Source organism: Carassius gibelio, chromosome A23 (genome assembly GCF_023724105.1).
Source record: "Carassius gibelio isolate Cgi1373 ecotype wild population from Czech Republic chromosome A23, carGib1.2-hapl.c, whole genome shotgun sequence".
NCBI classification, from domain to species: Eukaryota; Metazoa; Chordata; class Actinopteri; order Cypriniformes; family Cyprinidae; genus Carassius; species Carassius gibelio.
The window spans coordinates 14578972-14599714 of NC_068393.1; the positions used below are offsets into that span (position 1 = coordinate 14578972).

Here is a 20743-nt window from a genome sequence, read left to right on the forward strand (position 1 = left end):
TGAAGAAATACATCAAAAGAACAAATCATATCGCCATGTGAGGGATGACAACAGCAGAGGGTGGGACACTGAGTTTGGAGGTCATCCGTAGAGGTTCATCTTCATTTTTTGTACTCCTCCAGTTTTTGCTATTGATGCATTGCAGCAAAAATGGCAAAAAAAACATGAAGACTCGAGAGTACTATGGATAGTTTTCTCCAGATTTTGTAGATTTTGCAGATTTTTTATTCTGGATTCAGTGCAAGCATTTATGGCACAATGTTTATTCTTAACAAAAATTAATTTTATCACGATTAATCACCTTTTTGTGCAATTAATCGTACACTTCTCATGAAATTATGCACACACCATACATCTTGTTTAAAACTTTGATTTGTCATCGTTTACAGTATCCAGCATAATTCTCCAAAATTCTCACAAAACTGAATTTTTATCATGAACTGTGCTGGGATGAACGACAGAGTCGTGGATAAGCACAACAATCTTTGAATAGATCCAAAACACAGGGTAAATCCACAGAATGAACTAGAGTAGATCCGACAAAGAAACATGTGGCAGACTACACTTAAAATACTAAACTTAACGAGGGATAGACAGGTGAGGGGAATCAACTAACAATGGGATAACAAGGACAGGAACAGGAATGACCAAATATGGACATATGAGGGAGAAAACGCAGACAAAACAGGTCCATAATCCTGAGAAACTGGAGAAACCGCCCCAATGCCACCAAATACTGTTGATTGTGGTTCACTTGTGTTGAATCTGTAATATTACAGTATAAGAACAGAAGAGATGAGAGCGACACCACCCACAGCTCCTCTCAAACCTCCTTAACACATACACAAGCTCATACACACGCATACATCTTCTGTCAGGCTGGAGAGGGCGCCCAGGGCTCGCAGTGCAGGGCAGATTTTGCCGACCACATCCCATCAGGATTGCGTAGCGGCTGTTGACAGCTCACTGCACGCATTACACATTAATACATCCCGCACTAACACGTTATCACAACACTGTCAGAGAGGTAGATCAGTGGAAGCTTCTCTAGCTGTCTCTATGTCCTCTCACTCTGTTTTTGCCTTTTTGCCAGCTTATTAGTTAGTTGTATAGTTCCTGTCCTAACCTCTTCAGAGCTGGATGAGAGCAGTTAATTGGCTGAAAGCGACATTTCCAGTTTATCAATAGGTAACTATAGACTCCCACTCTTTCCTCTAGATACTGTATTTCTATCCTTGAAAATGAGCACTAGAGGATAGGAGGAAACGGCTCATCTCCCAGGAGACCCCAGCGGTCCATAGCCCATCAGCTTGCGACGCCGGTCACATTCTTACACGCAATTTGCCTGCTTGTCTCAGCCTGAGAGGGCAGCTTATCTGTGCTAACACAGCGGAGTCACGTACGCACCTTATACCTTTTGCATTTTAATCAGCTCATTCTTTTCCTGTGCTCTCATCAACTCTCGGTGACAATAGGTGGAAAAGCACAGACTGTTATTTAATGGGTTTGCAGAGGCAAATCTGTGTTCTGTCACAAAACAAACAGAGCGCCACTGAGAAGGAAGCTGTTTACGTGTACCGTCGGACTCTTCTCAATGTGTACTTCCTGACAGACACATCAGAACTGAATTAAAGAACCGCTTTACATCAGACTGATGAAATCATATGCCTTAAAGTCAGGCTTTTGGGGATGAGGCCAATCTGTTGAAGCAGAAGTAATGAGTCAGTTAGTTATGACTGTGAGGATGAGGAAAGTACCGGAATGCGTCAGTCCATCTCAAAGGCCATCATAGACTAAACAGACTTGTTTATCATCTTATGGAAAAAGTACACCGCACAGGCGAGAGAGGGGTCGCAATTAGCAACATGTAAGGGATGAATCATGTGGCAACAGAATTATTTTCTAATTTAAAAATATTTTTTATTTTATTTAAAAATATATGAAAAGTAAAATGAAACAATAAAATATTATTATATATTATAAAAAATATATATATTTTTAACATTTATATTTGTAATAATTTTTTGGATTAAAATACATGTTCAGTTTTTTCATGTGCACCTCTCAATTGCTGTCAGCTGTATATGATTGTCTTTTTCTATACATATGATCACATGACAAAAGGTGTGTAGGGTATTTTTTTTTTCTTTTTTTTTTTTTTTCTTTTCACTTCTTACCCACTGACCCATTTTACCCCATCAGTCCAGAGGTTCTCAACCAGGGCTGTAGCTTGGAAATTCTGGACCCCTGAAAAAATATTGATGTGGGTCCTCACTGCCCTCTACTCAAAGCAGTAAAAGATATGGGCATGGAGGCTCACATCTGGTGCCATGTTTTGTTTTTTGTTTTGATTTGTTTTTTGTTTTTTTGTTGTTTTTTTGTTGTTGTTGGTTTTTTGTAAAAAAACTAACAAAAAAAACTGAAAAACTGAAAATACACACATACTGTATACACATACAGTACATACAATGGTTCTCTGATAGCACACATACATCACAGAGACATCAACTTGACAGCAAAATGATCAAGTGCATGGCATCCCATAACAATGACATCCCTACATCCCTTGTCTTGCAAAATAACATTTTTGATAGACTTATTAAGCAGTTCTCCTGGCCTCACTCTCCTTTTCATGACTTTACTGGTACCCAGATTCCCTGCCCCATTATATTCAGTCAGTCTCTCTTCCACTGTCACATTACTTCTAACTTAAGCTCTTCTCGGCTCAGCCTCAATTCTAAATGATTGCTCTCACTAGGGGCCCTAATAAGCCTTAAATTGTCTCTTAACATTCCTTCAGCATTGTTACAAAGTGTAAAAATACGGCCTGTATGTGGTTGTTGTCTGCAGTATAATGGTGTGTATTAGCACTTCCTCCACACAAACATTTACAATGAGTTTTTTTTGGAAGTGCGAGTGGTTGGTTAGTTAGCGAGTCCAGGCCGATGAAGTGTGAGGTTCAGACGTGCAAAGCCAAGGGAGGCACAGTCATCTTTTTTTAGAGAGAGAGAGGAGGAAAAGAGATAAACACTTTGATCACACAACACAGGAAAGTGCCACTGATCTCATCCTTACAATGCCGCTTGCCAGGTTTATCACATGCGTGTGAGTGGGTTTGTGGAGCGTGGTCCTTAGAGACAGGCACAAACCTTTAATTAAACAAGTGTGTTCTCTTAACAGATTTACACAAAGTAAAACCCACAAAAGACTGTAGGCTGATATGACGCACAGTAGAGGTGAAAACAGGGATGGAGATAGTGAGATTGAATTAGAGCCGATGATGTGTCTAAAGACAGTAGGAAATGAAACTAGCCCTCTCTGAAATGACACGGTCCGTTCATTTTTCAGCATCTTTGTGTTTGTCAATGCATCATGAATATGTATCATCTAAAAAATACTGATAATACTCTGAGTATCAAAAAAAGACATGTATTCATTACAGATAAATAAAGAAATAACGAGTATACAGGAGTATCCTGGTCATGGTTTTATATAAATTTACAATTAGTGAAGCTTTAAAGATTCTAAAAGGATGCAAAATGTAAAAATAGTCAATGTCTTGTGTGTTAAAGGTATATTTAAAAATGCGGTGTTATTATAAACTGAATCTTATGAAATAGTTTTTTTAAGATCTGTTTGTGTCGGGTTTGGAACAACCTAAGTAAATGATGACAGAAATTTCCTTTTTGTGTAAATCATTTCTTCGTCTTCATTCCTGAGTGGTGGATTGGTTAATAAGAAATATACAAAGTCTTTTGCAGAAAAAAACAGGGCTTTCTCATTTTCAGATTGAAGAAAGCTGATTAGGTCCCTCCAGCATTAGGACGGGTACGCTGAAGCATAGCAGTTGAGAATGTTTTGTGAATGCAAAGCTTGCTTGAAATGTCCCGTGGTGAATTAGAGTGACTTGTTTGTACACCCGCCCAGCTGTGACCGAATATTCAAGTCCGGGGAACTGAGCTGTTCTTCATCCCGGGGCACTCCCACTTCACTCTGCCATCTGTATCGACACGGGGGCACGTCTGAGCCGTGTGGAGGTGCTGGGAGACCGTGCCTCATTTTAACCCAATCTTATCTCAGTAATAGGGTTCGTGTTTGGAGTTCACCCATGAACTCCCACCTTAAACAGACTTTATAGTGTGAACATGACAAGCAGCAAGCCAATTATCCAAACACGACCAAGAGTACCTCATGTAATTAGTGATAACATTAATATTATTAATATATATTAATATTAATAACATTTTGGCACATAATTAATCTTGTGCCACGCGTGCTAGATGCATAAATAGGTACAATCATATTGTATAAAACTACTGAACCAAGTCCAACGAGCAACTACATAGCAACACTCTAAGAGCTACTTACAACATCTTAGATCATGTCAAATGTTATTCAGGCATTTTCTACACTCATTTTCTCCTTTCTTTGTTTTTCAGCCCTGAAGGACCCATGCAGTGAGGTGACCTGTAGTTTTGGCAGCACCTGCATTCAGTCATCTGACGGTCTGTCCGCCAAGTGCATGTGTCCTCTGAGTTGTGAGAACGTCCCCGAGCAAATGGTGTGTGGCAGCGATGGCTTGGACTACCGAAGTGAATGTGAGCTCAACATGAAAGCCTGCGCCACTCAGAAGAACATCCGTGTGCATCACCAAGGCCGCTGCGGTGAGTCTGTTGAGCCTTTAAATAGTCATTAGCAATCCGTTTACTGTGATTATCACATGTACAGTCATGGCCGAAAATATCGTCACCCTTGGTAAACATGATTAAAAAAAGGCAGTGAAAATTAATCTGTATTGTTAACCCTTTTGATATTTAATTTTTTTTAAATCACAAAAATCTAACCTTTTATTGGATAATAAGAATTTAAAATGGGAGGAAAGGTCCCTTGATGATCCTTTGATCATATTTACCAAGGTTGCCAATATTTTTGGCCATGACTGTAGTTCTGTTACTATCTTGCTATTCTAGCATAGTTGCTTCCATCAAAGTGGTCGAAGGTCATTTTGACTATTTAAATAATAATAAAAATATATAATAAAATTATTATTATTATTATTATTTTACATGGCAGAAAAGTAACATAAGTTGATGTAATGTATTTGTAAAAAATAAATAAATAAATAAAATTAAAATAATATGCGAGTGAATTGTTTAACAAGAACATAAAATGTAAAAATAATAATAATAATAATAATACAAAATATAAAATTCTCTGATTACGTAAATCATCGAATGTATTGCATTATCCCCAGGGTGATTTTGGATTCTGAATGCTTGTAGAAGAGTAGTTTGGCTTAATTTTGAGTAAAAAAATTCCCAAGATCAGTTATTCTGCTGAAAGCTCCCGTCACATCACACTTGGCCATGCAAACTGTCTGGGTTTTTGAGCTCTTCTTCTTTGATTAAATCCTAGCTGTTTCATGTTAGTGGGGAGTTTGAGTGATGAGGACAGAGTGTCGTTCATGAAAAGCCCCCTTCCCACCCTGCACTGCCTAATGACATTTCCCTTCTGCGCTGCCTGACGAGCTGTCAGATTCTTTTTTCGGCTTATTCCGCCCATCTCTGACATTTCAGAGTTTTATTTTGATCTCTTTTATTCGTCTGTACTCCATGATGAGGTCTGGACACATTCACATTTTAAAGAGAAAACTGGCATGTTAGGAAAGTTCCCCATATATTTGCTCTAGCATACCCTGCACTCTCAGAGGCTGATCATTAAATCATTTTCAGTTGCTTCCTTATTCTTTATTGGTTAACAAAGATCAAACTCTCCTTCATATTTAACCTTGCCATTTTTTTTACTGCACATTATTAGACTTGTTAAGAATGTAGGACAGTTAGATGATCCACAGCCGAGTCTACTGTGCAAAAAAATAATTTTCTTAATATGTATTTTTGTCTTATTTTTCAGTTAAAAAAAGATCAATTTACTTGGAGCAAAAATGCATAAGATAGTGAGACTTGTTTAAAAGAGAGTTTTCTTTAAAGTAAGTATTTTTTTCTTACTTCATTGGCATTGGAAATGTTCCAGTGCACAAATCTAACAGAAGTTAGAGAGGTTTTTGCCCATGGGGCTAGAAACATAAACGTTATTGAAAATATTGTCTCTGAAAACAAGTTTCATTAACCTGTGCAGTTTTGCCTCTCAAGTGTTTTATGAGTGTTTTATGCTGATACACACACACACACACATATATAGTGCTGTATTTTTTTATAAACTTTTTGAAAGCAAGTCTTGTGTCTTGTCTGGGGAGTGTGACATTGTGGTGTTTCCTGCGGCAGAGCGGGGCAGACAGACTCTTGTAAATGATGGCTCTCTGGGCGGCAGGGCTGGATGAATGCCTCGGGTCCCAGAGGACGTGTGGAGTATGTTTCTCTGCGGCTCTTGGGAGAGTGTCTTTCATTTGAACCCCCTCGAGAGTAGAAAGCACCGAGGAGGACAGACATCAACAACTCTAAATCTAACTTAGAGACACCATCCTTGTGGTTACTGACTCTGATTCAGTCATCACTGAGGGACACTACATCGACTTGTATTGTTTTAAAATAAGAATGAAATTAAATAAGACAGAATAAGAAATCTGACCTCTAAACTGTCTATACAACAAAAGTCATGTGCATATAATCACTTGCTTTGTTTTCAAGGAAAATATTGAAACATCCTCAACATAAGACATACTGTATATGTGGGAATTTGAAACAGAGGTATTTATTACTTTTGTTTTGCAAGAAAACATCTAAACATCCTTTAAAGGGGATACAAAAGCAGTAATTATTATATAGATAATTATTATTTTGTCTTGTTTTCAGGAAAACATATTTAAACATCTTTAAAAAAAATAGGTTTAGTTGAGTAACAAATAATAATGATATTATCAAAAAAAAACTGTTTAAAAGAAGAAATTACAAAAATGATCAGAAAATATATATAAATATAAATAAATAAAAGAAAATTTACTTGAGAAAGAAAGAAAACATCTCAACAACCTTAAATGACAATGCTTTTGTCTTGTGTTTCAGAAAAGCACATCTAAACATTTTAACAACTACATAATTCATACATCTCAAGTAAATGTATCTTGTTTTAAGGATGTGTACTGTACATCTTTTTTCTATAAAACATCAACAACAACACAAGTACAGATTAAGAATTTTTTCAGTGTTTCTGGCATTTTGTTCTACATAGAGGATCGAGGAGCAAAACAAACAAACCCACAATCAATCGTACAGCAGGACATGGGCCACTGTTATTTCAAAGCCCAGTTAGACACATTTTTGGCCAGATCTGTATACACATTCATTCCCGTAAATGAACTGTTCCTCCAAGACATGCATTAAGGTCTTGGCCAGCAACTGTTAGGCACACAGATACAGGGTCTGGACTAATGGATCGGCCTCATACACACTCCCTGCTGGAGCAGGGCTCAGTGTGTCTGGCTAATTACAGCCAACCCTGCATGGCACTGTTAGGCAGCGATACACTGAATGCTGGCTGCTTCCGGCCTCTCTTAATGGGAGCTAATGGTTATTCCAGTGGTAATGGCTGGCTTGCATGGCGAAATGTTGTTGGAGGCGCTGCCCGTATTGTGCTGGACTCTTTTGGTCGAGCTCCATACTCCCCTCCTTTGAGAGCCGTCATATTATTGTGTTAGTATAAACCAGTCCCTGAACTGGCAGAAACATTTTGTCAGCCCGCCTCTCACCTTGGGCATTTATGCTTAATGCTTGTATATTTGAAGAGTTTGGTTTCAAAATGCTATAAATCCTTTTTGAGTAAAAATGTGTTTTCTTTACCAAGAATGTGGCAAGATGAAAACCACTGTTTTCTGTTACGAACTTTCACATAGCATCTTTAGATTATAATGACATAAACCATTTAAATCCAGATTGAGATTTTCAAAGATTTATTATGAAACATGACCCCCCCCCCCCAAAATGCAATAAATCCACTTAATCAATATAAAAGTTATTTTATATTTTATATTTAAATACACAACAAAGTAAATTGATCCACATGTGACAGCCTCTGAACTTGGTCAATACTAATCTTATTAATGGCCCACCGCAGAAACCACCACATTCATCAATGGAGTCACAATAAAAAAAAATGTATGGCTGCACGATAAATCACATGCGATTGTCATGCGCATCTCGTCAGTAAAGCCAGTTATGTGATCAGTAGTAAATCTCCATCACATGCTTTCAGATGGGGCCGTGTTTAATACAAAGAGCCATAAATCGCTGACAAGCTACATATAATAGCATTCATAATCGAAGGCGAATCGTCTGTGATTATGAACGAGATATTGCATAGCTTGTCAGTTACTGTTTACAATGCGTGTAATGGTGAGCTGTTATTGGTTGAGAGGATGTATCGCATTCCACAGAGAAGGGAGACTAGCATTTTTCATGGTTTGGAAAGATGAAAACATGACACCTTTTTGCGTAAAACTATAAATGGACTTTCAATACCGACCAGATACAATACTGATTTTGGCAGGAACTCAATATTTTTTTAAATCTGTTTTTTTTTTTCAGGAAGACATCTCAACATTATTCAACGTTATTTTTCAGAAGAAAAAAAACTAACATCACAGAGTATAATTTTACTTGAGAAACTAAAATAATCTAATTTTATTTTAAAAGAAAACATCTAACAACTTTATACATTAATTCATACAAGTGCTAGAAATAATTTGATTTGTGTGCATTTAGGATGGATTGACTTAACTGACTGCAACCTTAAATTAGAAATAAACAAGTAAAAAAAAAAAAACATATCTAAACACTAAGTACTGATTAAGAATGAATTAATTTATTAATGAATGTATGTATTAATTGATTGATTTTGAATTAGATGTTTGTGCATTTAGGGTGGGTTAGTATCTGACTAGTCAGTTTCTAGCCTAATAAGTCGACTAGTCATTCAGGAAAAAGCCACTGGCTAGTTGATTCTGAAAATATGTTGTTTCATACATCCCTACTGTGCATGTGTCCATCTGTGTGTTATTTGCTTTCATGATGTCTCTCGATCTCTTTGGCTTTTTTCTTCATTTCCCACTTATTTTGTTCCCACTTTCTAGTTCTCTTTTTTTGCCTGTGTTCTTCCTCTCCTCTCATTCTTTGCTTTGTTTACGTGTTTTGTTTTTCTTGTCTAATTTCCTCAGTCCTTTCTGTCTCTGTCTCTCTTGTCTTTTTTTCTCTCCGTCTCCATTCTCTCCAGCGATTGTGCGACTCGTTCGCGGCTCGGCATTGTCTTAGTACGACACCGGCTGATAAGTCCTTTGTGTCGCCTTGTTTCTGAAAAGTGTGGAGGCTGGCGAAACTGTCACACTTATTTCAATAACCATCATGGCATTTCTATTACAATTATGATCTTGCAATACAAGGCCAGGGCCCGGAGACCCCTGCAGCCACAAAGACCCATCAGCTCCCACATACTCATCACTCCCATCCCGTCAGCTGTCACCCTTATCTTTTCACATTTTAGTATTTCTTCTCCATAAATGACACACCATTGACAACAGCTCCATCAATACTGCATAGAAGATGCAATGGCATTGTTGCTGTAGAGAAGTGGTTTGGACGTGCTCAGATACCAAATACTCTGGTCCTGGAGGTGCACTTTCCTAAAGAGTTTAAATTAATGCTGTCAAAATGAGTGCTGCATTAAATTAATGCAATTAACAGCACTGGCAATTCTTAAAGGGGGGGGGGGGTACAATAGAGTAGTACTGCATCCTTCATAACTCCAAAAAGTCTTTATTTTTTATTATATTTAGAAGAGAAAGATAGTCTGTACCGATTTTTCCCGGAAAAACACGAGTGCCTAGAGGCGTGGCGTGTGGGCGGAGCTAAAGAATCACGAGCGCCAGTAGGCTTTTTTTGTTGAGAGAGTCTGGAAGCTGTGACACAGATCCAGAGGCTGAAATTTAACAAGAGCAGCATCAGCAAAGGCGTCTCTATGTGGTATGTACTGAAACTGTATATATTTGCTTAGCGGTTTTGGAAAATGACTAAGTTCCACTTTATGTCGTCTTTTTTTTTTTTTTTTTTTTTAAGCTGTACATGTAGAAAGTGCAGTTTGATGACAACATTGCATGTTGTTTACTTGATGTGCTTACGCGCTAATAGCTAAGTTAACAACACAGAGATATTTGAAGCAGTTTTACTCACCGCCTGCGGTTCCAACACACGATCGTGACCCTTTTTCGTTGGGATTGCATTATCCTTAAGAAATAAACGATGTACAAATCCGGCATCAAACTGGGCCTTGTTTGTAAAACAAGCATCTTCGAAATGCAGGGAACAAACAAAAACACTTGCACAACTCCGTTGATGCTCTGTAAAAATAAACTCCATCCACTGGTCCCTTAATGCTGTTTCTCTTTTGGTAATCTGTGCAGGGTTGTCTTGCCCTGGCAACCAAAAACACACTTCTTTTGTGACTTTTCGCGACCCTCTCGCTCTGTTCAGTGAATGCCTGTGCTCAGCCTCTCAGTGCTCTGCTATACGGGAGCGCGCGCTCTTCCGGCAGAAGAGCGCGCACTTAGGACCCATATAAGGAAATTCCGCTCCATTTAACGTCACACAGACCCATACTCGAAAAAAACTTTCCGAAACTTGTGACAAACGGGAAGAGGTTTTTTTGGAACAAAAATACTCCTTCAAATGTACAACTTAATTTTTTAAACATTTACATTTATTCATTTAGCTGACGCTTTTATCCAAAGCGACTTACAGTTGCTATATATGTCAGAGGTCGCACGCCTCTGGAGCAACTAGGGGTTAAGTGTCTTGCTCAGGGACACATTGGTGTCTCACAGTGGATTCGAACCCGGGTCTCCCACACCACAGACGTGTGTCTTATCCACTGCACTAACACCACCCACACCTAAACTTTATCCATGTTTAGCATAGGAATCCAACTCTTTAACAGTGTAAAAAACTCAGTATGCATGCAATAGAATTTCACCCCCCCCCCCCCCCCCCCTTTAAAGCAGCCAAAATAACCTAATAACCCAGTTGTTGTGATTTCTGTTAATCAAAGAACCAAAGGAAAAAAGCTTTAAGGATTAATGTATATTTAATTTAAGTTAATGTTAAGTGGGATTAATTGCAATTAATTTCAGAAAAAGAATAAATAATTGCAAATAATTAGTTAACTTTTTAATCGATTGACAGCTCAAGTTTAAATCTACCCTTTATAAAAAATTAAAAAAGCTAATCAAGATCTTCAGGAAAAATATACGTATGTATACTGCTGTTTAAAAGTTTGGTTTCGGTAAAATTTATGTATTTAATGTTTTTGAAAGAAGGTTGTATTTATTTGATAAAAAATCCAGTAGAACAGTGAAATATTATTTTAAATAACTAATCTGTTTTTAATATTTTATATTAAAAACAAATACGCACTTTTGAATGATGGTGTAAATGTGATCAAGGTTGAAACTAAACTCGATATTAAGTTATATTAAAAAGGCCAATATTATGATGAGGTGCTCGTGTGGGCGATACATGTTTGAGTTTGGCTAGTGTTACACTTTTCTCCCTGTCATTACTGTTGTTTTTAGGGTTGGAAATGTGAATAAGAACATATTTCCTTATAAAAACTTCTAGACCCAAATTGTTTGTTTTCTTGTGGTTTAATAAATCAATATGACAAAAGAAATGTGTATGCTAGTTGTTAGTTTCCATTCTGAATTGAATAATAGAAAAAAGAAAAGACGAAATAGCTTTCTTTGTACTGTGTTGGCTTATATAAAGAATTTACTTTTTGATACTTAAGATGTTTGTCATCAGATACAGTAAATATTCTGACAGTATGCACATTTGGACGCAGTGAATAGAACACAAAGTCTAGTGTGAGCTCACCTAAACTATTCTATATACACTACTAAAATAATAGTGACAAAAGGCCTAAAAAATTTAATTTGCGAGGCAGCAGAACGGTGCCATGTTGTGCAAGATTGAATCACCCTTCCCTAATGCCTCAAAACATAGCAAGGTAATCAAAAGTAATCAAAAAGAATATTGCAGTACAGTAATCAAAAGAACATTGCTACACTAATAGGAAAAGCTGTAAGTATGCCAACTGACACTTAACTGAAAACTCAATGAAAGCTTTGGTAGTATTTGTTAACATTTTGGCAATATTTGGCTAGCAAGCAAACAGATCAAATTATCAACAGAAGACAATGAAATCAAACAAGAGTCATGAACTGCCATCTCGGTCTGACACATTTTTTACTCTTGTCCTCAGATCCTTGCAGTGATACTCTGAACATCATGAGGGAAGCCTGTCGGGTGAACCCAAAGACCTACGAGCTAACCTTCCTCACAGCCGATTCCTGCCCACCCGAGAGTACTCCCATCTGCGCCAGCGATGGCCACACTTACGATAGCGAGTGTCAGATGGAGCGGACGGCCCTGCAGAACAACCTGGAGCTCAAAAAGGTTTCTTCAGGCAACTGCAAGGAGAAAGGTGAGTTCCTCCTAGAGCCAAGTTGTCACAGACTCAATGGAGCTCATGCTCGTCTCTGATAAAGGTGCCCTACAGCCGCATTTGATTTATTTTGTCATGGCTGCGGTGAGAAGGCTCTGGACAAATTAAGTCAGGTTAGCAGTACTGTCATGCCTACATGATACCAATCTCCACAAATCCAATTTGCCTGTCGGGCTCTGGCAGGTGTATTGTGGCAAGACTGTATCTACACGGGTGATGAAAAGATCGTCCCTGCTTCGCTCTGAAGCCCTGTGGCAAAGCGCAGAGAGAGTGTGTGTTCGGCTGTGATAGTGCGCGAATGGTGGCTTAGTGTGTATGTGTGTGTGCCTGTGTCTCAACTGTTTGTGCCGTGAGCTATAGTGGTGTTATTTGTTGGCCACTGTTGTTCCAATAGAGCAACTGTTTCTGTGCTAGTGTAACTCAAGAAACAATAGCATTTGTCTTACTTTGTACATGTGTTTGGGATCTGCTCAGGCAATATGTGAATCGAATTGTATCACTCACATCGTTGGTGTTAATATAATACTTGTTATATGCTATTATTGCCAGAATTTTTATAAAAAATAATAATATATTTTCACAATAATAAATTCTGTCATTTTTTACTCACTATATGCTTTGCTAGCAGACTTACTGTAGCTGCAAATCAAACGCTAAATCAAAACAAAGAAAGGGAAGTATTTAGTCTCACTGTTGAAAACAAACAAACAAAAACAGCATATACTGGTTATGTAAGTTTCGAAGCGTGGTAGCTGGTTTAAGCCGGTCCTGAGGTGGTTATAAGTTGTTATTGAGCAGCTGCTCCAGTTTAGGAGCTTGAGACCAGCTCATGACCAACTAAGGACCAGCATAAACCAGCTCAATCTAGCTACCATGCTTCAAAACATACCTAACCAGTATATGCTGTTTTTGTTTGTTTGTTTGTTTGTTTGTTTTCAATAGGGCTGGTATTTATAACTTTGCTAATATTTTGTTAGCTAGCTAAAAGTTTAGCCTACTATCTTAACACATTGCTAACTGGCAATGAAAGATATTGTGATAATGTGCTACATTTTTGACCAGACCTTGCAAACGGCTTCCAAATGGGATATGATTATGTGGGGCGGATTGATTTTTTACCTTTCTTTTAGGTTACCAAATTTTCACAATAATTCCAGACGGACTATGTTATTGTTAATCAAAAGTGCCTTTTATAGTGCAGGTTAGCATTATGGTACGCTAGTACACTAAGCTATTAGTTTGCTAACTAAAGGCTAAGTGGAATGTCCACTTGTCAACCGCTTCCATTCAGAAATCTTGGCAACTTATATTTATTAGCTTTGTCAATATTTGGTTAATTAGTTAACTTACCCTACTTGCTTAACACAGCGTTTTTTTTTTGTATGATTGATTGATTGGAACACAATGGCGTTAGAATTTGCTACATTTTTGATCTGACATTGCAAAATATCTGACAGAGGGATATGATTCTTTAGGGATATGTTTCACAACACCAGATTCTCCTCCACACCCTTACGAAAATTTTGCATGGTTTTATTATAGTAAAAGCGTAGTAACCAGTTAGTTAGTAACCACGCTAGTTTGGCGTATTGATTACCATCTGTATAAGAACAGATTTATTTCAAATACCAATGTTAAATTAAGGTTAGTGTAGCAAAACCATGGTTAATTTGTGATTACCATAGTTTAACTATAGTAAGGATGCTTTTTTGTAGCTTATTGGTTTTAATTGTAATACATTACATAAACATTTTCGCAAGGACAATCTCTCATTGGTCTGTTCTTGTGTGGAACTCCCAGTTTTCGCAATCTAGTTGATTCCCAGTGGATGAAATCATGTCTTGTCCTAGATTTTTTTCTTATTAAATATTCATTTTTACTCACAAATTCATCACAATGTGGAAGTAATAGGGTCGTGAAAGCCATTTCATGTTGAGTAAATCCAGAAGTTCACGAAATTCTACTTCCGTTCTTATAGCTTCCTAGCTTCCTTTCATCAGCATCGTTAAAGATAGGTTGAATAATGGGATCAAACATATATCAAACTAAGATTGTACAATAACATAATAAAATAGGTATCTTAATTTTCTCAAACAGATGAAAGGCTGCTTTAATTACAGACCACCTCGGCCAGTCTGTGACAGCCTAACACAACTCTATAAAAAAAATCACTCTGAATGGAATTAGATAATTGATTAAATAATCAGGCATGGTAATTATTTCAAAACCCCTGACTGAGTCAATATCCGATGTCTGATTGCGCGAAAGAGAAAGAGAGATGCCTCCAGTCAGTGTTGATTTTCACTAGGACGCTTACTGCCTTTCTTTCACATTGTTGACGCATGTACATGTGTGTCTCTGGTCTCCAGGGGGCTGTCCGAATGGTTGTCTGTTCAACGCCATATGTTTGCTGGAAAACGGAGAGTTTCAGTGTTCCTGCGACCCCATACAATGTGACGGCACATACAAGCCCCTGTGCGGAATGGACGGAAAGACGTACCCCAACGACTGCGAAAGGAAACTCGAAGAGTGCCGGTCCGAAACAGACATTCCCATCAAGCAACCAGGGCCCTGTGGTGAGTGTGGGGAATTGTGGGATAGTTCCGTACAGATAAGCATTGTATGTCTGCTTGTGTTCGGTTGTGTCCTGCGGGAAACTCTTGTGGAAGGTGCTCATTCTCGTTCATTTCCACGCCGTTTTCATTTTACCATCAGCTCTGATGACACATGAAACACTGACTTCATGTTTCATTCATGTCCTTACCCCTCTAGTGCCAGTCAACCTCTTTCAAATCCTTCCATGTTCAAATGTCTTGTCATTTCCCCCTTTGTCCTTTTGTGTCCTTTTTTGGCTGTCTTTAAACTGTTTTTTCTGTTGCAGTGTGTCTCTCTGTCTGTCTTTGTCAATGTGACGTCTGCTCAGGGTCTCCGCTGGACACACCACTTGTTGCGAGCGGGGAAGAGTTCAACCTCTGACCTTTCTTATTGGAATTCTGACCTATGGGTCTCCTTCAGGGGGCCCTCAATGGGCTGGTTTGATATATTTTTTTCTACCTGTACCTCTTTGTCTCTGTTTCTTTTGTTTGTTTGTGTGATGGAGGATGGTTGTAGTGGACCCCCCTGCAGCTCCAGTCCTCATGGAGAGGAAGTGATGTCATGGAGCTCTTCTTTTTTTATTTTTATTTTTTTTGAGTTCTGTTTGTCTGGATGAATCATTTCCCAATCATTCTGAACCTGTTGTTGCCATGCTACCCGTTTGCATGGATGCATGCATACAGCCCACTTGATAGGCTTAAGGACAGAAACAGAATCTATGCAAGTACGCAGATGTAAAAACTCAAAATGTGGAAGTGAGCATTCCCATATTTAAAGTGTCCTGGCATTACTTTGGCAGCAGAAAACCATTAATAGGGTGCAATAGTGTTACTGTCAAATGTCTGCCATTAAACCATATGCTGCCTTTCAAAAATGATAATGAAAATATGTTGTTAAGATCAGTTGCTCTGTGAAGATTATCTTCAGATTGTTGCTCCAGCATGAATATAGACAAGAAATCTGGCCATAGAAGTTTGAGCTTGCATTGCTTAAAACATTTACGTACTTGTGTGGGACATCCCTTTGGCATTCTCGCTTGAGTCCAATTGCAAACTTCCCTTCTATACAGTATAGAAAAAGCATATTCTCTTTGACACATTGGATGGAAATGGTGCTTACTACCAAATTTTTTTATGCAATATTACAATTTTAAACATAAGATACATTTGTAACTTTTGATGGAAACCCAGCGAGGGAGCCAGACATTGCTAACATAGCTAACAGAGTATGTGAGTGTAGTGGAGTGGCAACAATTGCCCCTCTACGCTCCAAGCATTCAATATTCACTCTGCTCCGGGTTCACCATTTCCCGCTCCTTGCTCCACTGCTTGCTCCACTGATCAGAAACAGCTAGATTATTTCACTATGCTAGAAAAATCTGTTCTGAAGTTATATTAAATGAAAAATAAGTGCATAATACTAGAAGAATTGTTTTAACTTGATTTATTGGAACACAACAGTTAGCCCAAGTCCATATTAAATGACTGCTTAACTCGCTTAGCTTATTTGTCTGTGCACCGTCTCTCTCTACTATGATGAAGCTGAGGGTAGTTACTTCAGAAACAGAAAGAAAATGCTGTAACTTTTACGTTTTTTTCATTCCTGAATATATGCGCACGATCTGTATGTTATGAGCAAGCTTGTGTGCTCTGTCTGTGTGCAGCAATGTAGCAGCACATTCGTTTCGAGCGGAGATTAACAAACTACAACTTACAACATGTTTTAACCTCCCGCACTTGTCCATCATCATTTTAACCTTCGCATGTGATCCACATGTATGTGAAGGTAACTAATTATGTTTAATGTGTTAGTTGGCTTAATTTGTGCTTGTGACAGAACGTTCTTGGAGCGAGTGAAAACCTCGACGTTCCGACTTTCAAAAAATCCACTCCTAGCTCCAGGCAAAATCACACTGCTCTACTCCTCGCTCCGATTTTTAAAAAAAATAAACAATCAAGAAATTCCTCAATGCATACTATGCAAGTACAGTAATCCAGAGGTTGCTTGTTTTGTGCGCTACTCTCCACTTTACACAAAAATACAATAAACACCTCAATTATTGCAGCAGTTATTTAAAAAAAGGGGAATAAAACAGGATCTGGACAGTGTGTTAATTATGGGATGTGTATCCAGGGCTGATTTGGCATGGTTCAGATTTTGAGCGCATGTTAACAGTACAGAAATATCCCTCTCATTTATACTGAATGCTATGTGTGTCCTACTACTTGGCAGCACATATGTGGCAACTGTAGCGCTGGATGCATCTTTTATTTTTTCCCTCCCTCTCTCTTCTTTTTTCTCTTTTCACTATCGGCCTCTATGACTCATTAGGATTGTTTTCCAGTCTTCAATGAAAAAGATGCATAAATTACCATGTAAAGAGGAGTAGTGCTTGTGTCTTTGACTTTATTTCATTATTTCTGACAAATAAATGTTTTGGTCCTTTCAGGCTTTCACTGGTGGCAGGTTACAGTATGTTTTTAATACATTTATTTGCATTTGCATATTCCACAAACAGAACATTAATTAAACATCAAAAGCTCTGTGGCGGACCTGAGCTAGGCTGACTGCCTTTCATGCCGAGGAAGATACAGAGTACTGATGAGTGAAACTCTTGTGCTTTGGACACCTGCTCCCAGTTGTGTAATGTGTAACGTGTAAATGCAGGGAAAAAAGTTGCTTTGCATGGTTGCCTTGTTTTGCTTTTGTCACTTTCTTTGTCTTGTCTCTCTCTTTTTCTGTTATATCCATCTAGACCAGGTTTTGCTTGTTAGCGTGTTCCCATTAGATGCTGTCAGGATAGTCACATGAAGTGAATGCTAACAGCTACGGTAGCTTCTGTAGAATGCCTTCATACTGACAAGGGCCCAGGTCTACGTTTTACTTAAGTGTGTTTCAGTCCTTTAGAAGACATTTAAGCATGACAAAGCTCTCCTTTCCCATAGTGGAAAACCTCTAAATGGATTTTAGAGGTGCTCTTGTCGCACACCAATAAATAGCAGCTATGCTATGTGTGTACATGAGTCATTTAAAACGCTGAGCATGTCAGTACTTTTTCCAGTGTCTGACATAGTTTCATCTGCTTCCTGTTGTCTTTGGAGGCACGCAGAGCTGGGTCACTGTGTCAGCAGCGCTCTTCGAGAGACAAGATTCGCTCTAAAATCAAAGAAACGTGTAGTACTGAGAAAGGTCAACAAGAGACTGCAGCTCCTAAGGAAAACAGAAAACACTGTGAAACTCTAAAGATTGAGAACAAAGGACTGAAGATACACAAGACTACACTGTGGTTCCTCATCTGAAAGTCTGCCTGCATTTTGTTGATGGAGCTTTAAAAGAAGGTTGTGTATAGAGAGTTCAGGTCTTATTAATGTCAGCGTAGGTTTTCGGTCTGTTGTTTGGATGTGTGAGGCAGCAGATGGGTCTAAAGCCGTTTTCGGACGGGACTAGTTTTACATGGGGTCGTTAGAGAAATCTGCGTTTCACAGACGTACTTGGTGATTTTAATCCCGTCCGAATCTGCCACGTCTGTGTTTTTCTCACACAACCTCTGTGATAATTCCTGAGCAAATTACCTACCGTTTTTCAGCAAACTCAGTGATCCTCTGAGAAAACTAATCCCGTCCGAATGCGAATGTCTGTGATTGCCGGTGATATTTTATTTCACAATGCGTTTCCTTGTATGTTTTGGCCAACGTGAATTACCGTAGATGCTTTTACCGCGTGGATGTTTGATAGATTTGCTTAGCGGCCAATAAATAATAATAAAAAAAATAATACAAATAATAAAATCAAGAGCAAGATCGCGTAAACTGTTAATACCGGCTATTGTAATATCAGCATCAGGTAAGATTACTCACGTTCATTTATGTACTCAGTTACAAAATGTTTTAATTACATTTAATTAAAAAAAAAGGAAAACAAGTTAAACTAAAGGAACCACACATTAACATGGTTTTGTTTACTAGCAATTTAGTATTTATTGTGTAATAATACTAAGGCAATCATTCTGAGCGCGTGATCTCTGTGACGCCCAGATGCACAAATCAGACCCTCCCACCTCTGTAATAAACACGGAGATGTTAGTCCCGTCCGAATTGGTACATGAAAATCACAGACGTCAGGTGGTAAGAATCGAAACTCAAACGTAGTTTAGAAAACTAGTCCCGTCCGAATAGTGCTTAAGAACACCTGTGTCAAAGTCAGTTTAGGAGTGACATAAGGAAAAAGATACTAGATAGGGTTGGGCGATTGTATTGAATATTCATATTTAGTTCACAGGGTTTTGCTGCCGACGTAAAATTGAGCAGCGTTGTGATTAATGTGCTTTTTATTTTGTCATTAAGTTCATGAAGAGCATGTCATTAGACAACTGGAAGTCTCCATATGAAATAAAGTTAAATAAATTGCTATATTGGTACATATAATGAGAGTACTTAAATATAATTTATATTTTACTTTCACTTTAACTTTATAATTATTTTTACAACTGTGTTTTACCCAAATCTTGTTGTTCTGATGTAAAAAGAAAAAAACAGAAAAAATAATTATATATACAGTATATATATATATATATATATATATATATATATATACACATACAGTATATAATTTATTATTATTATTATTTATTTTTTTTTGAAGCCACCATTGTCCCATATATTATGCTGTATATTAACATTTTCTTATGAGGGCAGTCACAGGAAGTTGCAGAAGCATGGTATAATTATGGTATCAAATGGTAATACCATAACATCCTTATTTATATCCATATTTAAATACAATCTATTATATGATTATATGATTATAGTAATGATCGTGGTATTATACAGTTGAATATGATAGTACTATGGTATTATCAAATTATAATATATACTGTTTTTGTTGTACTATTTTGTCTAAATTAAGTCTTAAGCTTGTCTTTACAATTTCCACAACACTTGTATTATGTCTACTGGGAATATGTTTCTCAGGTTTCAGTGGTTGAACAAACGTTATCTAGGTACACCAAAGCACTATATATTTAAATGGCTATTTCTGTTCTTCACAGCCTCATTTTCATTTACTTCAAATAAAATAGTGTCTGCTCTGGCTGAAGACTATGAGACCTTGAATGCTGATCTTTGTGCATTATCATGGCTCTACTCCATCCAGTGTAATTTCAGAACTCTGTAACTCGGTGGGTGTGCCAGCCGTAATGGACTCCTAATGATAAGGAAAGAAAGCAGTCCGTTTCTCTAAGCAGAGCAAGATGGATCCTGCAAATGAAGCTGACCTAAATACACAGCTGTCATTATAGTCCGGAGGATGTTTCATAGCATGTGTGAAGTGAACAGACTCTCAGAATATACCAGCTTTCTGTCCTTCCCTGTCTCTCTCTGTTCCCATGGCAGTAACTCATAAAGACTAACAATGGGATCAGATCAGACTTACTGACATTGTCATTGAGCAAGAGCTATGTGAAAAGAGGTGCCTGGGAATCAACGCCCCAGGTGACAATGCACTCTGATTAATATTTATCATTAGCGTATTTATTTGATTAGCATCTCTTGCTGAAAACGGCATAAACTTTAGAAAAAACATTAAGCACCCATTGAACTTTGGAGGTCCTAGTGAGATGTGCATAATGAATCCAATTAGACGA

General features: G+C 37.9%; 1 protein-coding gene across 6 annotated transcripts in view; it reads left to right on the plus strand.

The window, feature by feature from the left end:
• Positions 1–20743, plus strand: part of LOC127944967 (agrin) — a 228413-nt gene that overhangs the window by 128951 nt on the left and 78719 nt on the right. For all 6 annotated transcript variants that reach the window (XM_052541409.1, XM_052541413.1, XM_052541408.1 and 3 more), the window contains 3 exons: positions 4440–4664; positions 12265–12486; positions 14877–15083. In XM_052541409.1, the coding sequence (XP_052397369.1) occupies positions 4440–4664; positions 12265–12486; positions 14877–15083 (654 nt within the window). The remainder of the gene's footprint in view (positions 1–4439; positions 4665–12264; positions 12487–14876; positions 15084–20743) is intronic.